General features: G+C 36.2%; 2 protein-coding genes across 2 annotated transcripts; one reads left to right on the forward strand and one right to left on the reverse strand.

Moving 5' to 3' along the window:
• Positions 1 to 12,201: 12,201 nt before the first annotated feature.
• On the reverse strand, positions 12,202 to 12,501 carry LOC121265934 (uncharacterized mitochondrial protein AtMg00820-like). Its single transcript, XM_041169592.1, has one exon. It carries the CDS (start codon positions 12,499 to 12,501, stop codon positions 12,202 to 12,204), a length of 300 nt encoding a protein of 99 aa, XP_041025526.1.
• Positions 12,502 to 17,006: 4,505 nt separating this feature from the next.
• Positions 17,007 to 21,677, forward strand: LOC121264470 (protein DETOXIFICATION 53-like). The gene is made up of 2 exons (XM_041167647.1): positions 17,007 to 17,386; positions 20,050 to 21,677. The coding sequence occupies exons 1-2, from the start codon at positions 17,093 to 17,095 to the stop codon at positions 21,451 to 21,453; spliced, it is 1,698 nt and encodes a 565-aa protein (XP_041023581.1). The 5' UTR covers positions 17,007 to 17,092; the 3' UTR covers positions 21,454 to 21,677.
• Positions 21,678 to 22,187: the final 510 nt, after the last annotated feature.

Consider the following 22,187-nt stretch of genomic DNA (forward strand, 5'->3'; position numbering starts at 1 on the left):
CATCTATGGTCACCAGGTAAAAATCGATGATGACCCATGAAACATAATTTCCTCCATTATGTAAGCTATTCAGATTTGGTATGTTTGTTACAAGTTGGACATGTCATTTCCCCCTTAGTACTCCAACCTGACAAATTTTCATAAGCGGAAAAATCATTTATTGTCCACAACACTACAGCATGCATCTTGAACGACTTGTTTGTTGATGAATCAAATGTGACAACCCCATTCTCCCACAAATCTTTCAATTCTGTAAGCAATGGCTGTAAGTGTATGTCTATATCATTTTCCAGGGATCTCGGACCTGGAATGAGCAAACTCATCATGAAATATAGACCTTTCATACACTTCCATGGTGGTAGATTATACGGTATAAATACAACTGGCTAAGTACTATGACTAGTACTCATGTTCCCTAACGGATTAAATCCATTTGTTGCCAACCTAAGTCTTACATTACGCGGTTCTTCAGCAAATCATGAGTGTTCCTGATCAAATTCCTTCCACACCTGGGAGTTAGCAGGATGTGACAAAATATCATAGTTCCTTACTCTGTCTGATGAGTGCCATGTCATGTCTACAGCCATTGCGCATGACATAAATAATCATTGTAATCTAGATATCAATGGAAAGTGGGGTACGATCTTTTGCAAAACATTTTGCTTGTTCGATGTCCATTTTGACTCGTGTCATATGGGACACTCGTTCAACTGCTGATCCTCTCGCCAAAATAATATGCAGTCATTCTTACATGCATGTATTACGTTGTAATCAAATCCGAATCCTCGTTTCAACTTCTTTGCTTCATAGAAATTACGAGGTAAAGTATTGTCTGTCTGCAATACCTCTTTAAACAACTCAAGTAACATATTGACTGCCTTAATAGATAATCAACATATTGATTTTATGTGATCTTACGGTAAATGACAATTTACTGTGTCTTTTGCATCATGGATATAGCTCACACTATAAATCATTCCACAATCGTGTAAAAGTGTTATGGCCCCCATCATTTGAGCTTGATGTGTCCGTATCACCTTCATCCATAAACATTCTCACACTGACATCACCTAACATTTGCTCCATATCCTCATCGTATTCATCTCCAACAACCTCTGATTGTACATCTTCATTGATCTCTTCTTCTTCATGTGGAGCCTCAAATGAAGTTGGATATGGTTCTCCGTGTAAGACTCAATCAGTATAACCTTTATCAATACATTTGACAAACAGATGCTCTTTCACCAAGTCTATCTTATGAGAATGCAAATTCCTGCATTCTCTGCATGGGCATCCAATACGCCCATCACCATCGCATATACCCAATGCGAACTCCAAGAATTTCTTAACACCTTCGGCATAGACATTGTAATTCTGACCCAATTGATCGCTAACTCTCATCTAACTCTTATCCATACCGACTATATTCATTACAAACAATCACGTGTGCATCAGCAAACAAGCATGTATCATATATCAATCAAGAAGTATGCCACCTTTCACAGGGTAGTTAGTCCTATCCCGTTCAGAATTGTAAGATCATAGTCGCCAACCGATGATCTATTATCTGTCACGTCCAACAAAATTTCGGCAGCATCTCCCCATAGTTATCCAAATATGCTCGTTTGGTTGTGTGCACTGATGATTAACACGTCGTTGCACCATCACTGAAACTGCATATCTGGAGAACAATGGATGAATCTACCAAAATCATAATGTTGGACGACAACAAATATAGTTCAATAGTTTGCGAGAATGATCTAAAGTTATCAATCAAGCATTCATCCGGATTGATAACTCTTGAACGGGTCTAAGGTTTATTTTGATGAACAAACAATGCAAGATATGCTAATATATGTCAAATAATAACAACATATTATTTATACAACAATACAACAAAAACATAATTATTAGGTATTATTTAAAGATTTAGTAGTATTTTAATTTAAATATTTGTATTTTTTTTTTAATTTAGAATTAACTATTTAAGTGTTATTAAATTCTAACTATTTGTATTTTAATTTAAAGATTTAGTAATATTTTAATTTACAAACTTCATTTTATTAATTTAGAATTAAGTATTTAAGTATTATTAAATTTTAACTATTTGTATTTTAATTTAAAGATTTAGTAGTATTTTAATTTACAAACTTCATTTTATTAATTTAGAATTAAGTATTTAAGTATTATTAAATCTAAACTATTTGTATTTTAATTTAAAGATTTAATAGTATTTTAATTTAAATACTTAATTTTATTTATTTAGAATTAACTATTTAAGTGTTATTAAATCCTAATTATTTGTATTTTAATTTAAAGATTTAGTAGTACATATAATTTACAACTATCCTTATATATTTGTATTCTAATTGTAAAGACATTGAGGTATAGTCTACGTTCGAACGGTGCTAAATTATGTTCGAACATAACATACACGTTCGAACGGTAAGACTAACACGTTGAACGGATTCATTCTAGATTTCAATCGTCTTTAACAACGGAAAACCCCATTAATCACGAACTCACATCAACACAAGCAACAATATCAAGGATTCAAGAGCATACAAATTTCCAATATCGTAAAATATTATATTCAAACTAAAATAAGAATATAAAAGACATACCTAAATTTTTGGAGATGAAAATGCAAGGAGATTAGATTAAATGCCATGCGAAGAAGCTCTCTAACAAGTAGTAATCCGAAAATAATTGAGTGAGATGAAAACTCTTTTGAGTTTGGGGGCTAGATTGAGGAAGAATTATACCTGGTGTCGCGAAGGGTCTCTGTTTTGTAAGAGACTGAGAGTGGCGCGCCGGAGGAGAGCGAGATTGTGAGATTCTGTCGTGTATTTGCAGAAGATTCCTGTTCACTAACCGTTCGAACGTGAAAATTTGTAGCGGAAAAAAATTTCCTCCTAAATTTTCACATTCGAACGTATAAATAGTATATTTGAACAGTAATGGATGCATTTCCGCTCGAACATTAACCGTTCGAACGTTTATTATTAACAGTTCGAACGGTTTGGTAAATGTTTACTAATATTTTTTTTTATACTATACCTTCAAAAAAAAGAACAACATTAATATATATATAGACCTATTAGATGATACTATAGTTTAGTAACATAGTAATATCATATTATAATATATAATCAATAGTGTCATCTAATTAGACTATAACACAAATATATTATGTTAATATATTAGACTATATAGATAATACTATATTAGACTATATATATAACATATATATAGTATTATATATAATGTCATCTATAGTACTAGCATATATAGTATCATCTAATTAGACATAAACACAAATATATTATGTTAATATATTAGACTATATAGAGAACATATATATAGTATCATATATAGGGTCATCTAATTAGACTATATAGAGAACAACACGGGACACTCGAGACTACGTCTTCGTGGACATGTTCCAGACCCGGTTGATCCTCAGAGAGATGCACAGCTGGGAGATCATGGAGTATCGGCTGCTGGGACATCCAGACAGACCGAGGCATCAGTACACAGCGCTACTCGTGAGGACATGGTCGAGGTCGTGCGTGCAGCGATCAGCGGACAGACATCAATGTCGATCGATGCAATGCGTATGGAGGTCCGTTCTGCTGTGTCTGAGTTTCGTACAGAGATTATTGGTACCATCTCTGAGTTACGTACGAAGCTTAATGCCATGTCTGCGACTTAGGTCACCATCAGTACTCGATTGACACATAGAGGAACGCTTAGCTGCAGTTGAGGAAATTTGCAAATAGTTGAGTTCTTAGTACTTTTTATCTTTTATTTATTTGTTTTTTTTTTTTTTGTTTTTAGAATGGACAATATTTAGTGTTTTGTAAATTCAGTATTTAATTATGAATTAGTATTAGTTTATATTTTCTAAACTAATTATTGATTGATATTATTCCTATTATTTAATTGATAAATTTTTTATAATTACAAGTTAGTATAAATATAATTCTCTTAAAAAAAACATATGATCACCGTTCGAAAGATGCAAATAACGTTCGAATGCTGAATATTGTACGTTCGAACGGTAGATCAATCTCCTGCTATAATAATTATACTTAACCCGCCAAAATGTACGTTTGAACAGTGCCTCTTTAATCATTCGAACGGTGAAAATTATACGTTTGAATAGTAGAACAATTTTCCGCTATAATAATATTACTTAACGTGTCAAAATGTACGTTCAAACGGTTAAATTTAACCTTTTGAACGTTAAAATATTACATTCGAACGGTATCATTATTAGGGACAAAATATTTCATCCCTAATTATCTCGTTCGAACGTGTTCAAACGATTTTATTCTTTCGTTATTTTTTTGGGATGAAAAATGAAATTCGTCTCTAAATCTCACTTTTAGGACGATTTTCATTTCATTCTAAAAAAAAATCGCCTCAAAAATTTTTTTTTATTGTAGTGAGAGTTAAAACTAGAGCCAATAATGAATGGAGAAATTATTTCTTTTAATTGCAGAAAGGCGCTCTACCTCGTGATCATGATCTCCAATATATACTACGTACTACTTTGCTTCGTTTTGAGTAATTAATTGGTACAGAGGATCATGTAGTATATTAATTTCTCTACAAGGCCGGCTAAATCAATAAGGTCGTCCAATGGTCGCCTGATGGCGGTTTGTATTTTATTTGAGGAATGATAACTATTGCTGCTACTCTTGACATGATTAATGTTATACTCTTTACAATTAATTAGGATAGGCCGGCTAAAAAGCTACATAGATTTTTATATTTCTTTTTTCTCTAGCATCATTTTCTCAACCATCGCTGTCTAAATAAAATTATGAACATTCCAAGACTATGCTTATATATGTACATGTTTTTCTCGTGAATTTCTGTATTGATGATCTTGTGAAATTAATTGAATTTTTTTTTTTTTTCACCACATAGGCAAAAAGGGTTAAATGGAGGAGAAGAAAAGTTAATAGTACCCTCTATCTGGATACATGTGATCATACAATAAAATAGTAACACCATTAGTTGTTGTGAAAATCTAAGTTGCCGTATATGTTATTTTATTTTATTTTTTTATTAATGATTAAGAAAGTGATTATTAATAAATTCTTGTATTTTTTTAAATGCTTAAGATGTTTGAAAAATATTTAGAAAGAAAAAAAAAAGATATAATTGCAATAAAGGATATGTCGTGCATGCTGAGGGCAGGGTAGCATTGTCCTACTTGTCGATGGGTCTCTCCTAGACATGATACATGCTGACCATCAAAACTACATGCGAAGAGGAATTAATAATAATATGAAAGAACCCAATCATAGAACATATACATAGCATAAAAAAATTTATAAATTATATATAGATATATAAAAATAAATCTATATAGAATCGGGGCAATGAATAGCAATATTGGAACTCGATCATTAATGATGATCCACCTAGCTAGCTATATAAATAAAATAAAAGAAAGGTCGTAACTAAATGCTAGCTACTGCTGACACCATTATTAAGCTACAACATGATAGACTTCTTATTGGAGGGTAAGTGTAAGTATATGATCTATGTCGTTGTTGCTTAGAATGAAGCTAGCCAGACTAAGGACAAGATGACAGGTTTAATAATCTCTTGATTTGTAGACTTTCAATACACAATCAGGTAGCTGTGTGGGGAACGAGGGGACATGACAAGACCATCAATCCAATTTATTCCATATTCCACAAATAATTGAAGCCGTGGAAAAACATTAAAAAAGGGAAACGGTGATTAAAATAATCAAACATTTAAATTAATAAAAATTATGGTGTCAAGGCCGCTTCGCGTATTAAAAAAAAAAAAAAAAGTTATTTCTTTAATAATTTGATTTGATTTTATTTTTTAAAAATGTGTCAAATTTATACAATTTAAAATTATATATAACATTACTCTTTAATTAATAGCTAATCACTCTGATATATACTATAAAAAAAGTGAGCATATGTGATCAATTATTTGCGATGATAATAGTTATTTTCGTAAAAAATAATTAACCATAAATAAATAATTTTTTTGTAGTGATATAACTTCTATATATATTTGCTTATTGGAATTCATATAACACGAGCACACGCACAACAAATTAAGTGCTAATTAAGCAGAAGTTTGCCGATGTAAAAGTCATTAATCAAAGATATTGGCCTGACATTAAAAAAGATCCAGCTTATCAAAATTTCCAAAATCGTGAAGCTGCAGAGTGATCCACTAATGACCATTTTTTTTATTTTTTATTTTTTAATGTGTGTATCAACAACTATCAGAAAATTCAAGTAGAGAAGAAGATGGTTGAATATAGAAAGATTCTTTTTTTCCAGTTATGGCCTCTGCGTAGACAAGTTCGGGTCCCCTCTACTCCAGCCATGGATAGTATTGGCTTACAGCTAAAACCAACAGAATGAATGGGATTCGCAAGCTATGATATAGGGGCAATAGCCACCTAGCTTGGAAAGCGTTTGTCTATTACACGTACAAAAAATAATAATAAACTCCAAAAAGGGAGAAAGAAAAATAAGGAACAAAGAAAAAGAATGACTGGACTGAATCATGAGCATAAAATACAATTAGCAAGCTAGCTAGGTGGTGCATAACTAAAAAGTTCAGCTTTATTAATTAGTACTGAAAAAACATGGAAATTAATTAATAAATTAGATCAGTACGTACCCATGAATGATTCAATATTGGAGCAACGCAGGCAATTTTCTCATTCTATCAACTGTAGCATGCATGCATGATCAGTTGGATATATAGTTTAATTATCTTTAATTTACATGATATATTGATCAAAATTATGCATGTATGCAATTCATGACATTCTTATATATAGCTAAAAATCTTAATTTTATCTGAAATTTAATTGCGAATCGGTATAAGCATTAATTGTATGGTTCAATTCTTAATGTAAATTTTAATAAATTTCATCATCTAATATTGTAAATATTGGATATCTTATATAACTTTTGTGAAATTAATTAAAAAAATAATGTCCACATGTGGGCCGGGGGAGAATCATTCTCATCAGTTTACATATTGTACCTTTGATTCCTAACACCTTATAACAAATGATTATGTTCTCTCTTTTTAAAGTATGAGTGAAAAAAGTAAATAAGGATATGATTGTTTAATTAGGGTATTTTATTTTTCTTGGGAATTTTTTCGTGGATGGTGGGACGAAGAATTAAACAGCCTACCTAGCTAGCTTGCATAAGAACCTTGAAACGAAGAAAACTTGTCCCCTTTCCAATCTGGAGAAAACCACGTGATTTGCCTTAATTCCTTCCTCTTAATTTCAATTTCCACTATCAATTAATATCTTACAAAGTAGTACTGTTCTAATGTTACGACTATTATATATAGTATGACCAGGCTCTAGACTAGCATATATAACTAGCAGAACTTTATATTAATAGTTGTACTATAAAAGTGTTATGTCTACAAGGAAAACCCATTACAAGAATATATTTCTTACAAAAATAACTATTTTCTTATAAAATGAGCTTGTTTTCGTCTCAAATAATTATTTTTGTCGTAAATAATCCGTCTTAAATGTTCATTTTTCTTATAGTGGTACTTCTAATTAACTTGTCTTAATGTGAGACGGCGAATTTTTTTATTAAGTAAAAAAATTTATATCTTGTGCCATACCACATGGAGACATGTTAATTTATAAAATGAGTACTCATCCACAAAGGAATTACATAAAAATAATTTTACAAATTGACATGGTTTTATATGATCCATTATATCTACTTTACAATAAAAATAATTTTATAATCTCATGAATCACATCAATCTACGTCAGTTTGTGGGATTACTTTTGTGTAATCCATTTGTGGCCAGAGTAATTCTCTTATAAAATTATTTTCTATAATTCTTTTTAAGGACCGAGTATTTCTCTTAATTGTGATCATCCAGTAGACTTGTATCTGTTTTTCCCTATTCTATTTTATCATAAAGCTAGCACCACTTGCTAGAACCATTAATCCCCTATGGCCTCCTAATTAATTAGGTGATCTTAAAGTTTGTTTCTTTATTTTCTTGTGATCACGAGTTTCCTTATCTTTTACATATCAGATTGCTTCCCAAAAAGCACAAATTAAGGCTAGGAAATCTTATTTACCAAATTAAAGGAGATCGATGCCGATGATTTTGGCTTTTCAAAAAACTAATGCTAGCACCGTTGAAAAAGTCGAAACAAACTAAACACTTATATAGTAACTCATGGGTTGAATGGAGGTTCAATATTGCTAATTTCAACTCCAACAGTAATATATAGTAAAGGCTCGAATTAACAAGTGTGCGAGAAAAGGAAGGAAACAAATTAATTTGTGAAATAATAGGGACAATGTGCAGTATAAAGCTAGGAAGCGAAAAAAAAAGGGGTAAATTGGAAAAAGTGATATTCTGATAAGCAAAATTAGTTATAAATAACAGAGAGTAAAAAGAATAAAACCGATTAATTGTTGACATGATCATTAGTTTTATGACATGTTTTGATGATCAAGTTAATTAATTAACTAATGTGTAGAAAAGAAAAAGTAACTATAATTAATTAGCAAATGCCTACGAAGCTATGCACTCCATGCAACACAGAATGAGGGGAAGAAAGAGGGATACATGACACTTAAATTAGACATGAGCAAGACATATGATAGAGTGAGATGGTGTTTTCTGGAAGTTGTTATGATAAGGATGAGTTTTGATAGGCCATGGGTTGAGCTTATCATGCAGTGTGTGAGCACTGTAAGATATTCAATTTTGATTAATGGAGCACCATAGCAAGAATTCTCACCCTCTAGAGGCTTAAGACAAGGGGATCCTCTTTCCCCTTATCTTTTTATCCTATGCTCAGAGGTGTTAAGTCATGTGCTGGATGAAACTGAGAAGAAATGTCACATTTTTGGCTTTCCTTTTGCTCGAGTGTCTTTGCTTATTTTTTTTTTAAAGATAATAGCCTTCTGTTTTGCAAGGTTAATCCATTAAAATAGAGCAGGTTATTCAGGCTTTTGAATTCATATGAAATAGCATCAGGTCAAAGATTAAACCTAGACAAGACTTCAATCTTTTTCAGCAGGAATACAAGACAACATGCAAAGGAGTCCAGCATTTCTACTACAAGGTTGAGAGTATCCAAGTCTTATGAGAAATATTTGGGCCTTTCTTCTTATGTGGGAAAACAAAAATTAATTACTTCAGGCCTATACTGGACAGAATCAAGAACAAAATGAGCAACTGGAAAGTAAGGTTCTTATCTCAGGCTGGCAAAGAAGTCATTCTCAAGTCTGTTATTCAGGCTATCCCAACATACTAGATGGGTATATTCAAGACTCCAAAGACCATTTTAAATGAGATCAATAGAATTATGCAAAAGTTTTGATGGGGGCAAAGGGAAGACAAATCTAAAACTCACTGGTTGTCATGGCAGCACCTAAGCAAGGCTAAATTGGCAACTGGACTTGGATTTCAAGACTTTGGAAATTTCAATCTAGCCCTACTAGCTAAGCAAGGATGGAAAATTATTCAACATCCTCACTCTTTGGTAGCTAGAGTTCTCAAGGCAAAGTACTCTATAGATCAGACTTTGTTAATGGCAAGCTGGGCAGTAATTTATCTTTCTTATGGAGAAGTTTTATGGCATCTAAGCAGTTACTTAGAGAAAGCCTAATTTGGAAGATTGGAAATGGTGAGTCTGTGAAGATATGGCATGACAGGTGGATCCCTCAACCAACTTCCTTCAAAATTCAATCACCAGTGAGAATTTTGGAGGATAATTCTCTGGTTAAAACATTAATTGACACTAATTGTAATGAATGGAAGGTATCTTTGCTGAAAGAAGTGTTTTCTGAGGAAGAAGCAGAGTTGATTAGCAAAATCCCCATCAGTCTTTGTATGCCCCGAATAAGCTCACTTGGAGATGCACAGGTAATGAAAAATTCTTGGTTACAAGTGCTTATTACTTGTTAGGAGACATTCAAGAAAGCAAAAAGGGGTCAATATTCCAGGAGTTCCTCTACCACAGGGTTTTGGTCTAAGATTTGGAAGTTGTAGGCCCCTAATGCAGTTAAGGTTTTTCTTTGGAGAGCATGTCACGGGTTTTTGCCTACAAAGTTGAATCTATCTAAGAGCAAGATTTTAGACGCTTCAAATTGTCCAATGTGCAACACAGATCAAGAAACTGTTACTTATGCATTGTGGTCTTATATCTCAGCTCAGGATGTATGGGGATCTTGTTCTAAAAGGTTTCAAAAGGGGTTGGTTATGGAGAAACCTTTCAATGAAGTACTGTCATATCTATTTTCTATCCTCAATGAAGAGGAAATTGAAGAATTGGTAGCCATAGCTTATCAATTTTGGAGGAGAATGAATAGTTTTTTTTTTTTTAGGAAAAATTTATGCCTCCATGTAAAGTGGCACAGTTGGCCCACCAAACTGTTATTGAATACAAGGATGCTGTGAAGAAATTGCCTAGTGGAGAAGCTCTTAATGTCCCAGTTGAGCAACAGTGGAGTGCACCTCCTCTCAATACCTTCAAGATAAATTGGGATGCGGCCATTGATAAATCACATTGCAAAGTGGGAGTGGGAGTTATAGTTTGAAATTGGGAAGGTCAAGTGGTGGCAATAAAAGAATATTGAACACAGTTGTGTGTTTTGAAAAGAAACTGTCACACCTTGTATTTCATGAGTAATGACTATATATACACAGCTAATGTTAACATAAAAGGAATGAACACATTAATGTTGCTTTGCTGTACAAAATATTACAAGAAACAAAATAAGGCAAGTAAAAAACAGAGTTGACTCTAGGAATGGTGCTCAGCCTTGATCATGGAAGATTTGTTGTGCATGATTTTCATTATCATCCGTTATGCCCCCTCAAGATGGTGCTCCCATCAGTGACGCCAATCTTGGACCGTAGAAATTGAAAACGTGGCCATTATAAGGCTTTGGTCATTAAGTGGGCAAGCTGGTCGTGGGTGGACACATGAGCGACTTGCAAAAGTCCTTTGCTGACGTAGTCCCTCACAAAGTGTAAATCAATTGCAATGTGCTTCATCTTCGAATGAAGCACAGGATTGAGACTCAGCTGAGTGGCACCAATATTATCACAAAGAATTTTTGGTGGTGACTTCATGGTGATCCCAAGTTCACAGAAGAGAGATTAAGCCATGCAAGTTCAGATGTGGTACTAGCGATGTCCCTGTATTCGGCTTCAGAGGATGAAAGAGCCACGACTCGTTGTTTGTTAGTGCACCAGGAAATAGGATTAGCGCCAAGAAAAATAATATAGGCTGAGGTAGATGTTCTATCATCAATACTCCCTACCCAGTCAGCGTCGAAGTATGCGAGCAAATGAGGTGCAGTCGAACGACGAAGCTGGATACGATGATAAATGGTATGTTTGAGATAGTGTAGGAGCCTCTTGATTGCTGTCCAATGAACTTCAGAAGGAGAGTGCATGAATTGAGCCAGCTTATTGAATGGAAAAGCAATGTTCGGTCGAGTTAGAGCAAGGTACTGAAGTGCACCAATTACACTTCTATAGGTAGTGCCAATAGCTGGGCTTGAACCATCATTAAGCTGAAGTCGATTTGAGGTGGCTAGGGGTGTGGTGACTTCTTTAACGCCTTCCATTCTTGTTTTGTACAAGAGATCATGCACTTATTTGTGCTGTGTAAGGAATAACCCATCGGAGGTGGGAATAACTTCAACTCCCAAAAAGAAATGAAGTGGCCCGAGATCTTTTAGAGAGAAATGAGCGCCAAGCTGCGTAATAATATTGGTGATAAAACCAGAATTATTTCCTGTAAGAATCAAATCATCAACGTATACAAGAAAATATGCCACAATGTTGTGTTGTTGATAGATAAACAGAAAGGGATCTGAAGCTAATTTTACAAAACCAATGCCACAAAGGCAGTCATGCAGAGAATGATACCAGACTCTCGGTGCCTGGTATCGAGATGGAATCATGATGAGGATAGGTGGAACCAATAAAACCAGATGGTTGGGCCATGAAGACATCCTCAGTTAAACAACTGTGAAGAAATGCGTTGTTCACATCCAGTTGACGGAGGGACCAACCATTCATTATAGCAAGTGACAAAATGATTCTAATAGTTGCAGGCTTCACAACAGGTGAGAATGTTTCCGTGTAGTCAAGTCCAGGGCGCTAATGAAATCCCTTTGCAACAAGACACACTTTATAACGATCAATAGAGCCATCTGGTTTACGTTTGATGTGAAAAACCCATTTTGAGCCAACTAAGTTCTGTCGTGAGTTGCCAGGAACCCACTTCCAGGTACCATGTTTGACAAGAGCAGTGAACTCCTCACTCATGGCTTGGCACCAATGAGGATCCTTGAGGACTTGATAGACACCAGTTGGTTCCAAAGTAGATGGAATTGGATGCTTGGTTGCAAGGTAGAGCCTTTTGGGTTTATAAATATTGTTCATGGAGCGGGTGACCATGCGAGTTGGTGGAGGAGGTCTTGGGTCAACAACTTGGTCAGTGGTTGAGAGAGCAGAACCATGCGCGAGGTATCACTATTAGAAGAAGAGACCCCAAGGGTGACACTAGTGCAAGGCAAGGACGACAGTTGTTGTTGGCTAGCATTTTCCAGTATGGAACCCGAGATAGGTGGGCCATTGGGACAGGATGTGGAGATAGGAGGCACAGAGAGGACAAGTGTCAGTAGTGACAGGATTGGAGACACAGACGAGGGTGTTGGTGCAGCTTGTGAGTTTGAAAAATAAGGAAAGACAGACTCATCGAAACGAACATGGCGTGATAGGAAGATCCTATGAGTGTTGGGATCGAGACATTTATATGCACTTTGGGAGAGTAACCAACGAAGATACAAGGTCGGGACTTAGGTTCCAGTTTGCGCTAAGAATACGGTTTGAGCCATGGAAAGCATAGACATCCAAACACCCAAAGTTTCAGATAATTTGGAAGGGAGCGAAATAGAACTTCGAAGGGAGATTTGAGAGAGTGCAGAGGTGTGGGCATCCTATTGATTAGATAGATGGCAGCCTGAAATTCCAAACTCCAGTAGGTGGGAGGAAGATGTGCTTGGTGGAGTAAAGTCATGCCTGTTTCCACAATATGCCGATGACGGCGTTCAACCACCCCATTTTGTTCAAGAGTGTGAGGAGCAGTGGTCAGATGACTTATTCCATGTTGGCTAAGATAGCCTCTAAGCGCAACAAACTCACCTCCATTATCAGAGTAGAGATGTTGATGGGAAGAGAAAATTGCTTTCAAGTATTGTTTTGAGTTGAGGAAAAATAGTGGAAACTTTAGATTTTAGTTTCATGGGAAAAAACCAACAATATTTTGTATGATGATCAACAAACAAAACATAGTATCGATATCCTTCAAGAGAGATGTGAGGTGCAGGACCCCAAACATCAATGAACAAGTATTCAAGTGGCAAGGAACTCGAAATACTAGAGACATGAAACGGTAACTTTTGACTTTTATTAATAGAGCATGAAGAACACAAGGAAGTAGAAATATGATTATTTGCTGGTAATTGAAAAGCTTTGATTAAATGAGTGACAAACTGCCTAGAGGGGTGCCCCAAACGGTGATGCCAAATTTCAGAAGAGACATGTGAAGTTGTGAAGGTTGCCTTCGGATTGCCAACATGACAGGAAGATGCTGGTAGTGTGTGTATGCCTTTTTCACATGGCCATTGCATTAGTGTCGCCCCCGACGTCGGATCCTTCACAAAGAAGTGATAAGGGTGAAATTCAAGAACAAGATTTTTGGTTTTGGTAAATTCTTGCACTGAAATGAGATTTTTATGGATTTCAGGAACACAAAGAGTATTGGTTAAAACAACACTTCAAGTAGGTAACTGAAATTTGATGGTGCCAACATGTGAAATTTGCAAACTTGATCCATCACCTATTATGATCTCATCGGTTCCATCATACTCTGAATGGATAGATAGTTTGGACATATCAAACGTGATGTGGTGAGATGCTCCAGAATCAACCACCCAAGACTTGTTTGCAGTAGAGCCAGTAGCAACACAGTTTGCGGTTGGAGAAGATGGATTCCAAAATTTTCTACATTGGCGAGCGTGTGACTCAGAGTAGCACAGAACTGACATACTATAGATGACCTGTTCGAAGAGGAATTTGAGTGCTGCTGCTGTGATGATCGCGGATGAGACCGCGAGTTGTGATTGCTCCTATTGAGTTTTCCTCGATGGGATGAAGAAGAATGAGTTTTCTTCTGGTGATAGTTGGCAGTAGCAACGGTGGTTTGCTACAGTGTCTCAAGACGATGAAGATAGGTCTCATGACTGACAAGTAGGTCATGCAACTCTTCAAATGTGAGGGGATTTTCACGGGTGCGAATGGATCTTGCAATATCACGGTATTCAGATCCCAAGCCGTTTAGAATGTATAGCGTGAGATTATCATTGGTAAGAGGAGAATCCACTAATGCTAGTTCATCAATAGTGGATTTTACTTGCTGGAGATAATCTGTGACCCTTTTGGCACCACGATTCAAGGACGTGAGTGTGTCCTTGAGTTGCATGACCCTCTTTCTGGAATGATTGGCATAGAGCCAGGTCAGTTTGAGCCAAGCTTCTCTGGAAGTGCTAGAAGCAGCAATAAGTGGCATGATGCTTTCAGAAACTAAAGCGAAAATGCCATTGAGGAGAAGTTTGTCTTGGCGAATCCAGCAATTGCGAGCAGCAAGAGCCTCTGCAGTGGGGTTACTCCCAAGTATGGGACAAGGATTGGAACCATTGATAAAACTCTGTCGGTCATACCCAATGACAAGGCTAGCAAGTTGAGCATGCCATGCAAGGAAGTTGGAGGAGGTCAGTTTGTAGGGAAGCTGGGCATGTGCGTTAATGGAGATGATGTTGGTTTCGGTAGGAGAGATGGGACTGTTGGAGTTGGTGACAGAGGGAGATGTTTGAGCCATAGTGGAAGTGAAAAAAAAAAAAAGAGACAAAATCAACTCGTTTAAGAGGAAAGGGCTCTGGATACCATAAAAGAATATTGAACACAGTTGTGTGTTTTGAAAAGAAACTGTCACATATTGTATTTCCTGAGTAATGACTATATATACACAGCTAATGTTAACATAAAAGGAATGAACACATTAATGTTGCTTTGCTGTACAGAATATTACAAGAAACAAAATAAGGCAAGTAAAAAACAGAGTTGACTCCAGGAATGGTGCTCAGCCTTGATCACGGAAGATTTGTTGTGCATGATTTTCGTTATCATCTGTTAGGCAACACTCGAATCTTAAAGGAATATATTTCCTGATGCACACACATGGGTGAATCCTATGCAGCTCTTAAAGCTTTGATTCTATGCCAAGAGTTAGGATTGCAAAAAGTGATTCTCGAGGGTGATGCATAGTCAATGGTAAATGACATTAATAGTTCTCAGAGAAGTGGGCCTCAACAGGGTTGATTATTAGAGATGTGAAAAACTGTCGGGCAAGATGTCTCATTGGCCTGTTAGATACATTCCTAGAATTATTAATGTTGTGGCTCATGCACTTGCAAAGAATGCACTTAAACTCTATGAGGAGAGCATTTTGTTGGAGGACATTCCTTCATGTATTCATTCTTTGATTTTCTAGTATGAATAAGAGCAATCTTTCCTTCAAAAAAAAAAAAAAAAAAATCTCGGAAGGAAGACCAATCTAATACCGGCCGTCAACCCATTTTCAATACCACGTGTCGTCCCCTCAAATCCAACATCAGTGGATCCATTGACCAATGTCAGAAATTTTGCAATATCATCGGCATGAGAAACAAACTTCTATATATGTTCTCCTTTGTTAGGGATTAATTAAGAGGAAGAGAATTAATATGGATATCTCCATTGGACCTTCGTAAACATCAAAGTATATATAGTGCATCCCAACTCGTTACAGCAGTCTTCATCCGCGATCCATAGCATCGCAGTCTGTCAATTGGATTGTATTGAAACCGTAAATCAAGGCAAGTACTCCTCCATGGTTTGACGAAGAAACGTTGAAAATTAGAGTTGGCCGGGATCAATTTATTGTGTCTATATTAATGATCCGTTTATTTGTATTTACTTTATTTACATTCACCATGTTTATTGTATTAGCTAGCTATAGAGTGTTTGTTTGGCTGATCTCCACCTCCTTAATTTTATTTATTTTTTGATCATGAGGCCAGCCAGGTAACTTTCTAATATTCTAGGAAAGATTGTCCAGTTTGAATGCATTAAGGGAATTTAGATGCTATGAGAAAATATATAGATCATTTCCTTTGATCAACTCTCTTAGTTTTGATTGTATTGAATTCTCAGCTTACCGATCAAATATAAAGCATGACATAGCCTATATAGCTAGCTAGTTCATGAGTAAATCATTCGTACAGAGGCATATATCCATATATATATAATTTGTGGTCCTTCAATCTGCCACTACAAATTCCTTTTAATTCAGTGAAAAGTTAAAACCTTAGCAGCGTATTGGATCCATTCCCAAAGGAAAAGAAAGAAAGAAAAAAAAAATTGAAAATTTCTAAATGTCACTGACCAGGAACCATTAAACAATATGCTGTCTGCACTAATTTATCATTTCCTTTTCGGTGATTGACAATTTGACATCACATAAGATAATAAAATTAATGCTTGTTTGAGCAAAATGTTAAGTGGATGTAGTCAGCCGTACACTTAATTAATATAAATCCACAGTATATAAAACATGTCCTAGAGAAGTGTGAGTTCGAGCTCTTCTGTTCCAATTGTTTCATTCCTTGTCCCAATGCACCAATTCCGGGCTGCTCTTCCTTCTTCTGAGCAATCACACTTCCAATGCCGTGGCCGAGGAGGATCAAAGACCAACGACTTCCCACGGTGACAGCATGCGGTTTTTTTGGGCTTCGTAAAATCTAAGGTTTCGATTAAATGTCCTTTTTCATCACGCAATCACATATATCCACAACGCAGTACTTGAACATGAAACTATTTTACGTAGAGAAAAGCTCTGATTTCATTACTAATTACAGTATTTTGTTCTGTGCTTTTTTTCTTCGTCACGATGATCAGTTGTCTGATCTCGGGGATTGGGCAACCCATCTTTGAAACTGGTCCGGTTTTTGTACTTTTCCCGGTTTGTTTTTCTCTGTCACTGGCCTGCAAACACGGGTTGCAAAACATGTGCACTTCTACTGAATCTCGAGGAATCATAAATGACGAGCCTTTGCTTCCCAAGGAGGAATGCTGCAATAATGAAGAAACAATGGGAGCAAGAAGCGAAGGCAGATTCGTTAATGGCTTTCTCCGATGGCTTCTACTGCTCAGTGGCTCATTCCGAACGCTGCCACTCACAGAGGTACTTTCTCTCTTTAGCATGTACACAAGAAGTGTCGCTGCTGTTGTATAGGCATGGAAGTTTAGAGTTCAGGACATGTTCAGAGCACAGTCATGGTCATGGGGCATGAAGATTGGATTATATGATATCATATCATAAATATATATATATATATATATATATATATATATATATATATATATATACTTTGGAACAAAACAAAAATAAAAAGGCACAAAAGGAGGATGGAAATCAGAACTCCTTCCATATCGTTCAGAATAAAGGGTCGAGAAAACTGTCAAACCTGTCATCGTTTACAATGAGAACCATTTTTGTAGTCTTGGATTTAGATTTTTGGGCAAGCGAAAGTTTTACAAGTGGGATTTATGATTCCTTGCCTTCTGGTGGTTTCATTTTCTACCATATAAAATCCTAAAGGAAAAAGAGATGAAAGGGGGGTGCAGGTTTGGAAAGAGACGCTCCATTTCCTTATAGAAAAAGTTGTCCAAGTTACCATTGCTTTTTTGTATTTTATTTTATTTTTTCAAATGTGTAAGTACGACTTTATTAGATTAATTAAGTGAGGGAGTGGCGGGTCCCGCTGTTCAAATACTTTCCTGCATAATACATCTTGCCTAGCTAATCGTATACATGTGAGTTCCGGACCGAATTGATTGGAGAATACCTAATTTGTTAATTTGTTTTGGTTGGGGGGTGGGGAGGCATAGGTTTGATATTTTTAGAGAGCGGAAAATGATGTACCATAGACTTTTTCCTAGCTTGTTATGTTTAATGAGGAGATAATTTCTTTAATTTCCGTTCAATTTATTAGGTAAGCCCGTTTAGATAGTGAAATAAGATAAAATGAATTGAGATAGTTTGTGAATAGTAATGAAATTATTAGTCAAAATTAGATAAGATGAGATGAGATATCATTAGACAACTCAATAAAACAATTTAATATTATTTGATTAATCCACTTTGTTTATACGAAGATGAATGGTACTCTAAATTTATTAATAGAAGAATACCATCTACAAAGAGAAAAACTTGGGAGTACTTACAAATAATCTACTTCAATAATAATGCGTTTAATTACTCAAAGTAATTGGAATTAATTGGACATCATGATCGATCTGATTGATTTTTTTTTCATCCTCTAAAAAATTTAAAAACCTCAACATATTTATGTAAGAGAAATTCTATTTACAATCCTGAGTATGAGACTGTGTGTGCATGCAGTCTCATTGATTAATAGGGATAAAAGGAGAAAAAGCCTCATTTTAAAAAGAATATTATTATAATTTTAAAATTTTTTTAAATATAACTGTATATGCTTGCCTGAATAATCCCCATTTGGAGATTGCATGTAGACTAACTCTTTCAATTTACATCTGTTATTGGTTGTATGCTCCATGTTTATTTTCTTTTTACATTAATATAGCGTACAATGGCTAGACTAGTTTATATGCAAGGATAGGATTACACAAAGAATTAGTCTACATACAATCGTCAAATGGGAACCTTCATACATTTCATGTGAGTGTAGTTAGAATAAGGAATCGATAGCCCTTTTCCTATTTGACGTTTTAAGTACCAAGAGAACTTTTGTTTTTGACTTCTTGGGACAAATTAAAAGATTTATACGAGTCCTGTGCAAACTTCTTTAAACAAAGAAAAATAGAAGCTGAGAAAAATTAACTACCATTCTCAATTTTTTCATAGGACTTGCATGAACCATTGAACCATGTATCTAGCTAGCATCCCCGCTGTATGAAATCCTCTACGAAATATTCATGTGCAAATAGACACGATGAGAGCAAGTTGGCGGTCATTGATCTGCCGTTAATAAATTGTGCAAGCTGTGTTTAGTGTATGGTCGTCGTCCCAAGTAATTTAGGGTTATCTATTATCTTTCTTGTTCCCTTTTCCATATGATCTCAAACGAATCCAATAGATTAAAGGTGGTAGAAACATGCATGACTTATAAGCTGGGGATCAATATCTTATTGGTTATATGCTTGTAAACTAAGTATATCTATACACGCTAATTTGAAAATTGGATTTTGTAAAGAGCATAGCATTTATATAGATCTTTTTCTGATTTGGTTTTATTCAAATCCTGCACTGACTTTGACCTGCTTAAGAATTCTTTCCCCCATTGGGAATTGGATAAATTAAGTTTGATTTAAAAATCACATGCCCAAAATCATGGTTGATATGGCTAGAATTTGGAATCTACATAACATAAGCCACCAACTCACCAAGCTTCTTTGCAGCTTTGACAATTGGATTGTCACTTGGCCAACCTTAAGTAAAAGGTTATTGCAGGTAGGTTTGGTGCTCATCATGCTTGTATGTGGAGGTGGTGACCAAAAATTCATGATCATAAGGAACCTGCATGATCACGCACTCTCCTTGCTGCTTCATTAATCCGAGCACTCAGTTGTGTTTGTACACGTTTCTAAAGAAGCCACACGTTCTGTATTTCTACTGAACTTGTGCACACTCTTTCTGCTTAGTGAACTCCTGCACTTGACATGCATTTGTACACGTTACTGATCGATGCCACGCATTGTGTATTTCAAATGGTCCAATTCCTATGGAAATACTTTGTCTTTTAAACTTCCCAATGATCATTTCCTATTTTCACTCTAAATGAACAATGTCATCAATTCTTGCAGATGGGAGAAGAGGTTCAAGCATTGGGGAAGATTGCAGGGCCCATCGTGATGACAACCTTGCTTTTATACTCGAGGTCCGTTATTTCCATGCTCTTCTTGGGTCGTCTTGGTAAAACAGAGCTGGCTGGCGGCGCACTGGCGATTGCCTTTGGGAATATCACAGGCAACTCAATACTCAAGGGCCTGTCCACAGGGATGGAACCAATCTGTTGCCAAGCCTATGGAGCCAAGAGATATTCAGTTCTCAGCCAAATGTTTCAGAAAACTCTGTGTCTCCTCTTACTCGTTTCCATACCCGTCTCAGTCCTATGGCTTTACGTTGACCCCATTTTTCAACGTTTAGGTCAGGACCCAGACATCACAAAAGTTGCAAAGGTTTACATGATTTTCTCCATCCCTGAATTGCTAGCTCAAGCTCACCTCTACCCACTAAGGATCTTCTTAAGAACCCAAGGCTTAACCTCCCCACTAACAATAGCTGCCACTGTTTCCGCCGTCCTTCACCTTCCCATTAACTACTTTCTCGCCACATACATGAAATTAGGGGTCAAAGGTATTGCACTGGCTATTGCTTTTAACACTGTAAACTTAAACTTGGGCTTGATAATATACCTTATTGTCTCTAAAAAACCGCTAAAACCATGGCATGGGGCCACATTTATCTCAGCATTTCAAGGGTGGGGGCCTTTGCTAAGTTTAGCACTGCCTAGTCTTATTTCAGTGTGCTTGGAGTGGTGGTGGTATGAAATTATGCTGTTCTTGTGTGGATTATTGAGTAATCCGCAGGCTAGTTTGGCTGCAATGGGCATCCTTATTCAAACAACAGGCTTGTTATACGTGGTTCCAATCTCTTTAAGTGGTGGTTTAACAACCCGGGTTGGCCATGCTCTGGGCGCTGGTCAACCGTCCCGGGCCCAATGGACAGCCATTATTGGACTTAGTGTGGCCTCTGCTTTTGGATTCTCGGCCCTCACTTTCATGATTATAGTGAGGTCTGTGTGGGGAAAGTTGTTCACAGACGAGTCTCAGATTCTGGATTTGGTTTCAGCTGCACTTCCAGTTTTGGGGTTATGCGAACTCGGAAACTCTCCCCAAACAGCTGCATGTGGGGTCTTAACAGGCACTGCACGTCCTAAGCTAGGTGCCCGGATAAACTTGTTTGCATTTTACCTCATCGGATTACCCGTGGCTATTCTCATTACTTTCGTGTACAATGTTGGCTTTCTAGGTCTATGGTTTGGGTTGCTATCAGCACAGTTTTCCTGTTTGTTTATGATGGGGTACACATTGATCCACACAGATTGGAGGTACCAAACTAAAAGGGCTGAGGAACTGACTCTTGCCATAGAAGAAAGGCCAGATAGGGATGATTTGGAAAGTGGCCTACTTATCACTGTTCCCTAAATTCTAAAAATAAATCAAGTCGGTCGATGGACCCATTTTTTGGCAGAGTATCGAGGATAAACCAGGATATACATAACTGAGTAAAAATTGCGTACACCTTGGTCATCGTTATACGCAATCTTGACGTTGAACAGATACAAAAAACTACTTCCATCCATTCATGTGGATCATGATCAAATGCATTGGTAACTCGTTGTCTAGGATATTCATATCTTTTTGCTTCATATTTTTATTTGTCCATCTTTGTAGCAAGGTCGGCGACAACAGAAAATGCGTTCCCTCCAATTAAGAAACACGCACTCGTACACGCATGCATGCCTTTCTGATTTCTTAATTCCCATGCATTATTATACATAATCTCTTTTTCAAATGGTACACTTAATTATATTGCGATTCGCAAGTAGCCAATACTGAGTTTGCGGAGGAAAGAAAAGGGAAGGACAATGCGTTATTTTACTCTCAGTGGCTTAAACTCCATCTCATCCTCACCGGTCACCTCGATCCTTCCGATACATGCATGCCAAACATGAATACATTACGTACCTTGCTAATGACTATATCTAGATCACTCTAATGTTTCAAAATTAGCGCTCGAGAGGATGAGAAGAAATGCAATTAAAATAATTCCAAGCCTGCAAATCATGTCCTTCAGTCCCATGCTGAAATTAATTTCTGTGAATTAATTATAACCCGGGGATATTAATGCTATATCATATTGCCTTCGATCGGCAGTC

This window comes from Juglans microcarpa x Juglans regia, chromosome 5D (assembly GCF_004785595.1).
Source record: "Juglans microcarpa x Juglans regia isolate MS1-56 chromosome 5D, Jm3101_v1.0, whole genome shotgun sequence".
In the NCBI taxonomy this organism is placed as follows: Eukaryota; Viridiplantae; Streptophyta; class Magnoliopsida; order Fagales; family Juglandaceae; genus Juglans; species Juglans microcarpa x Juglans regia.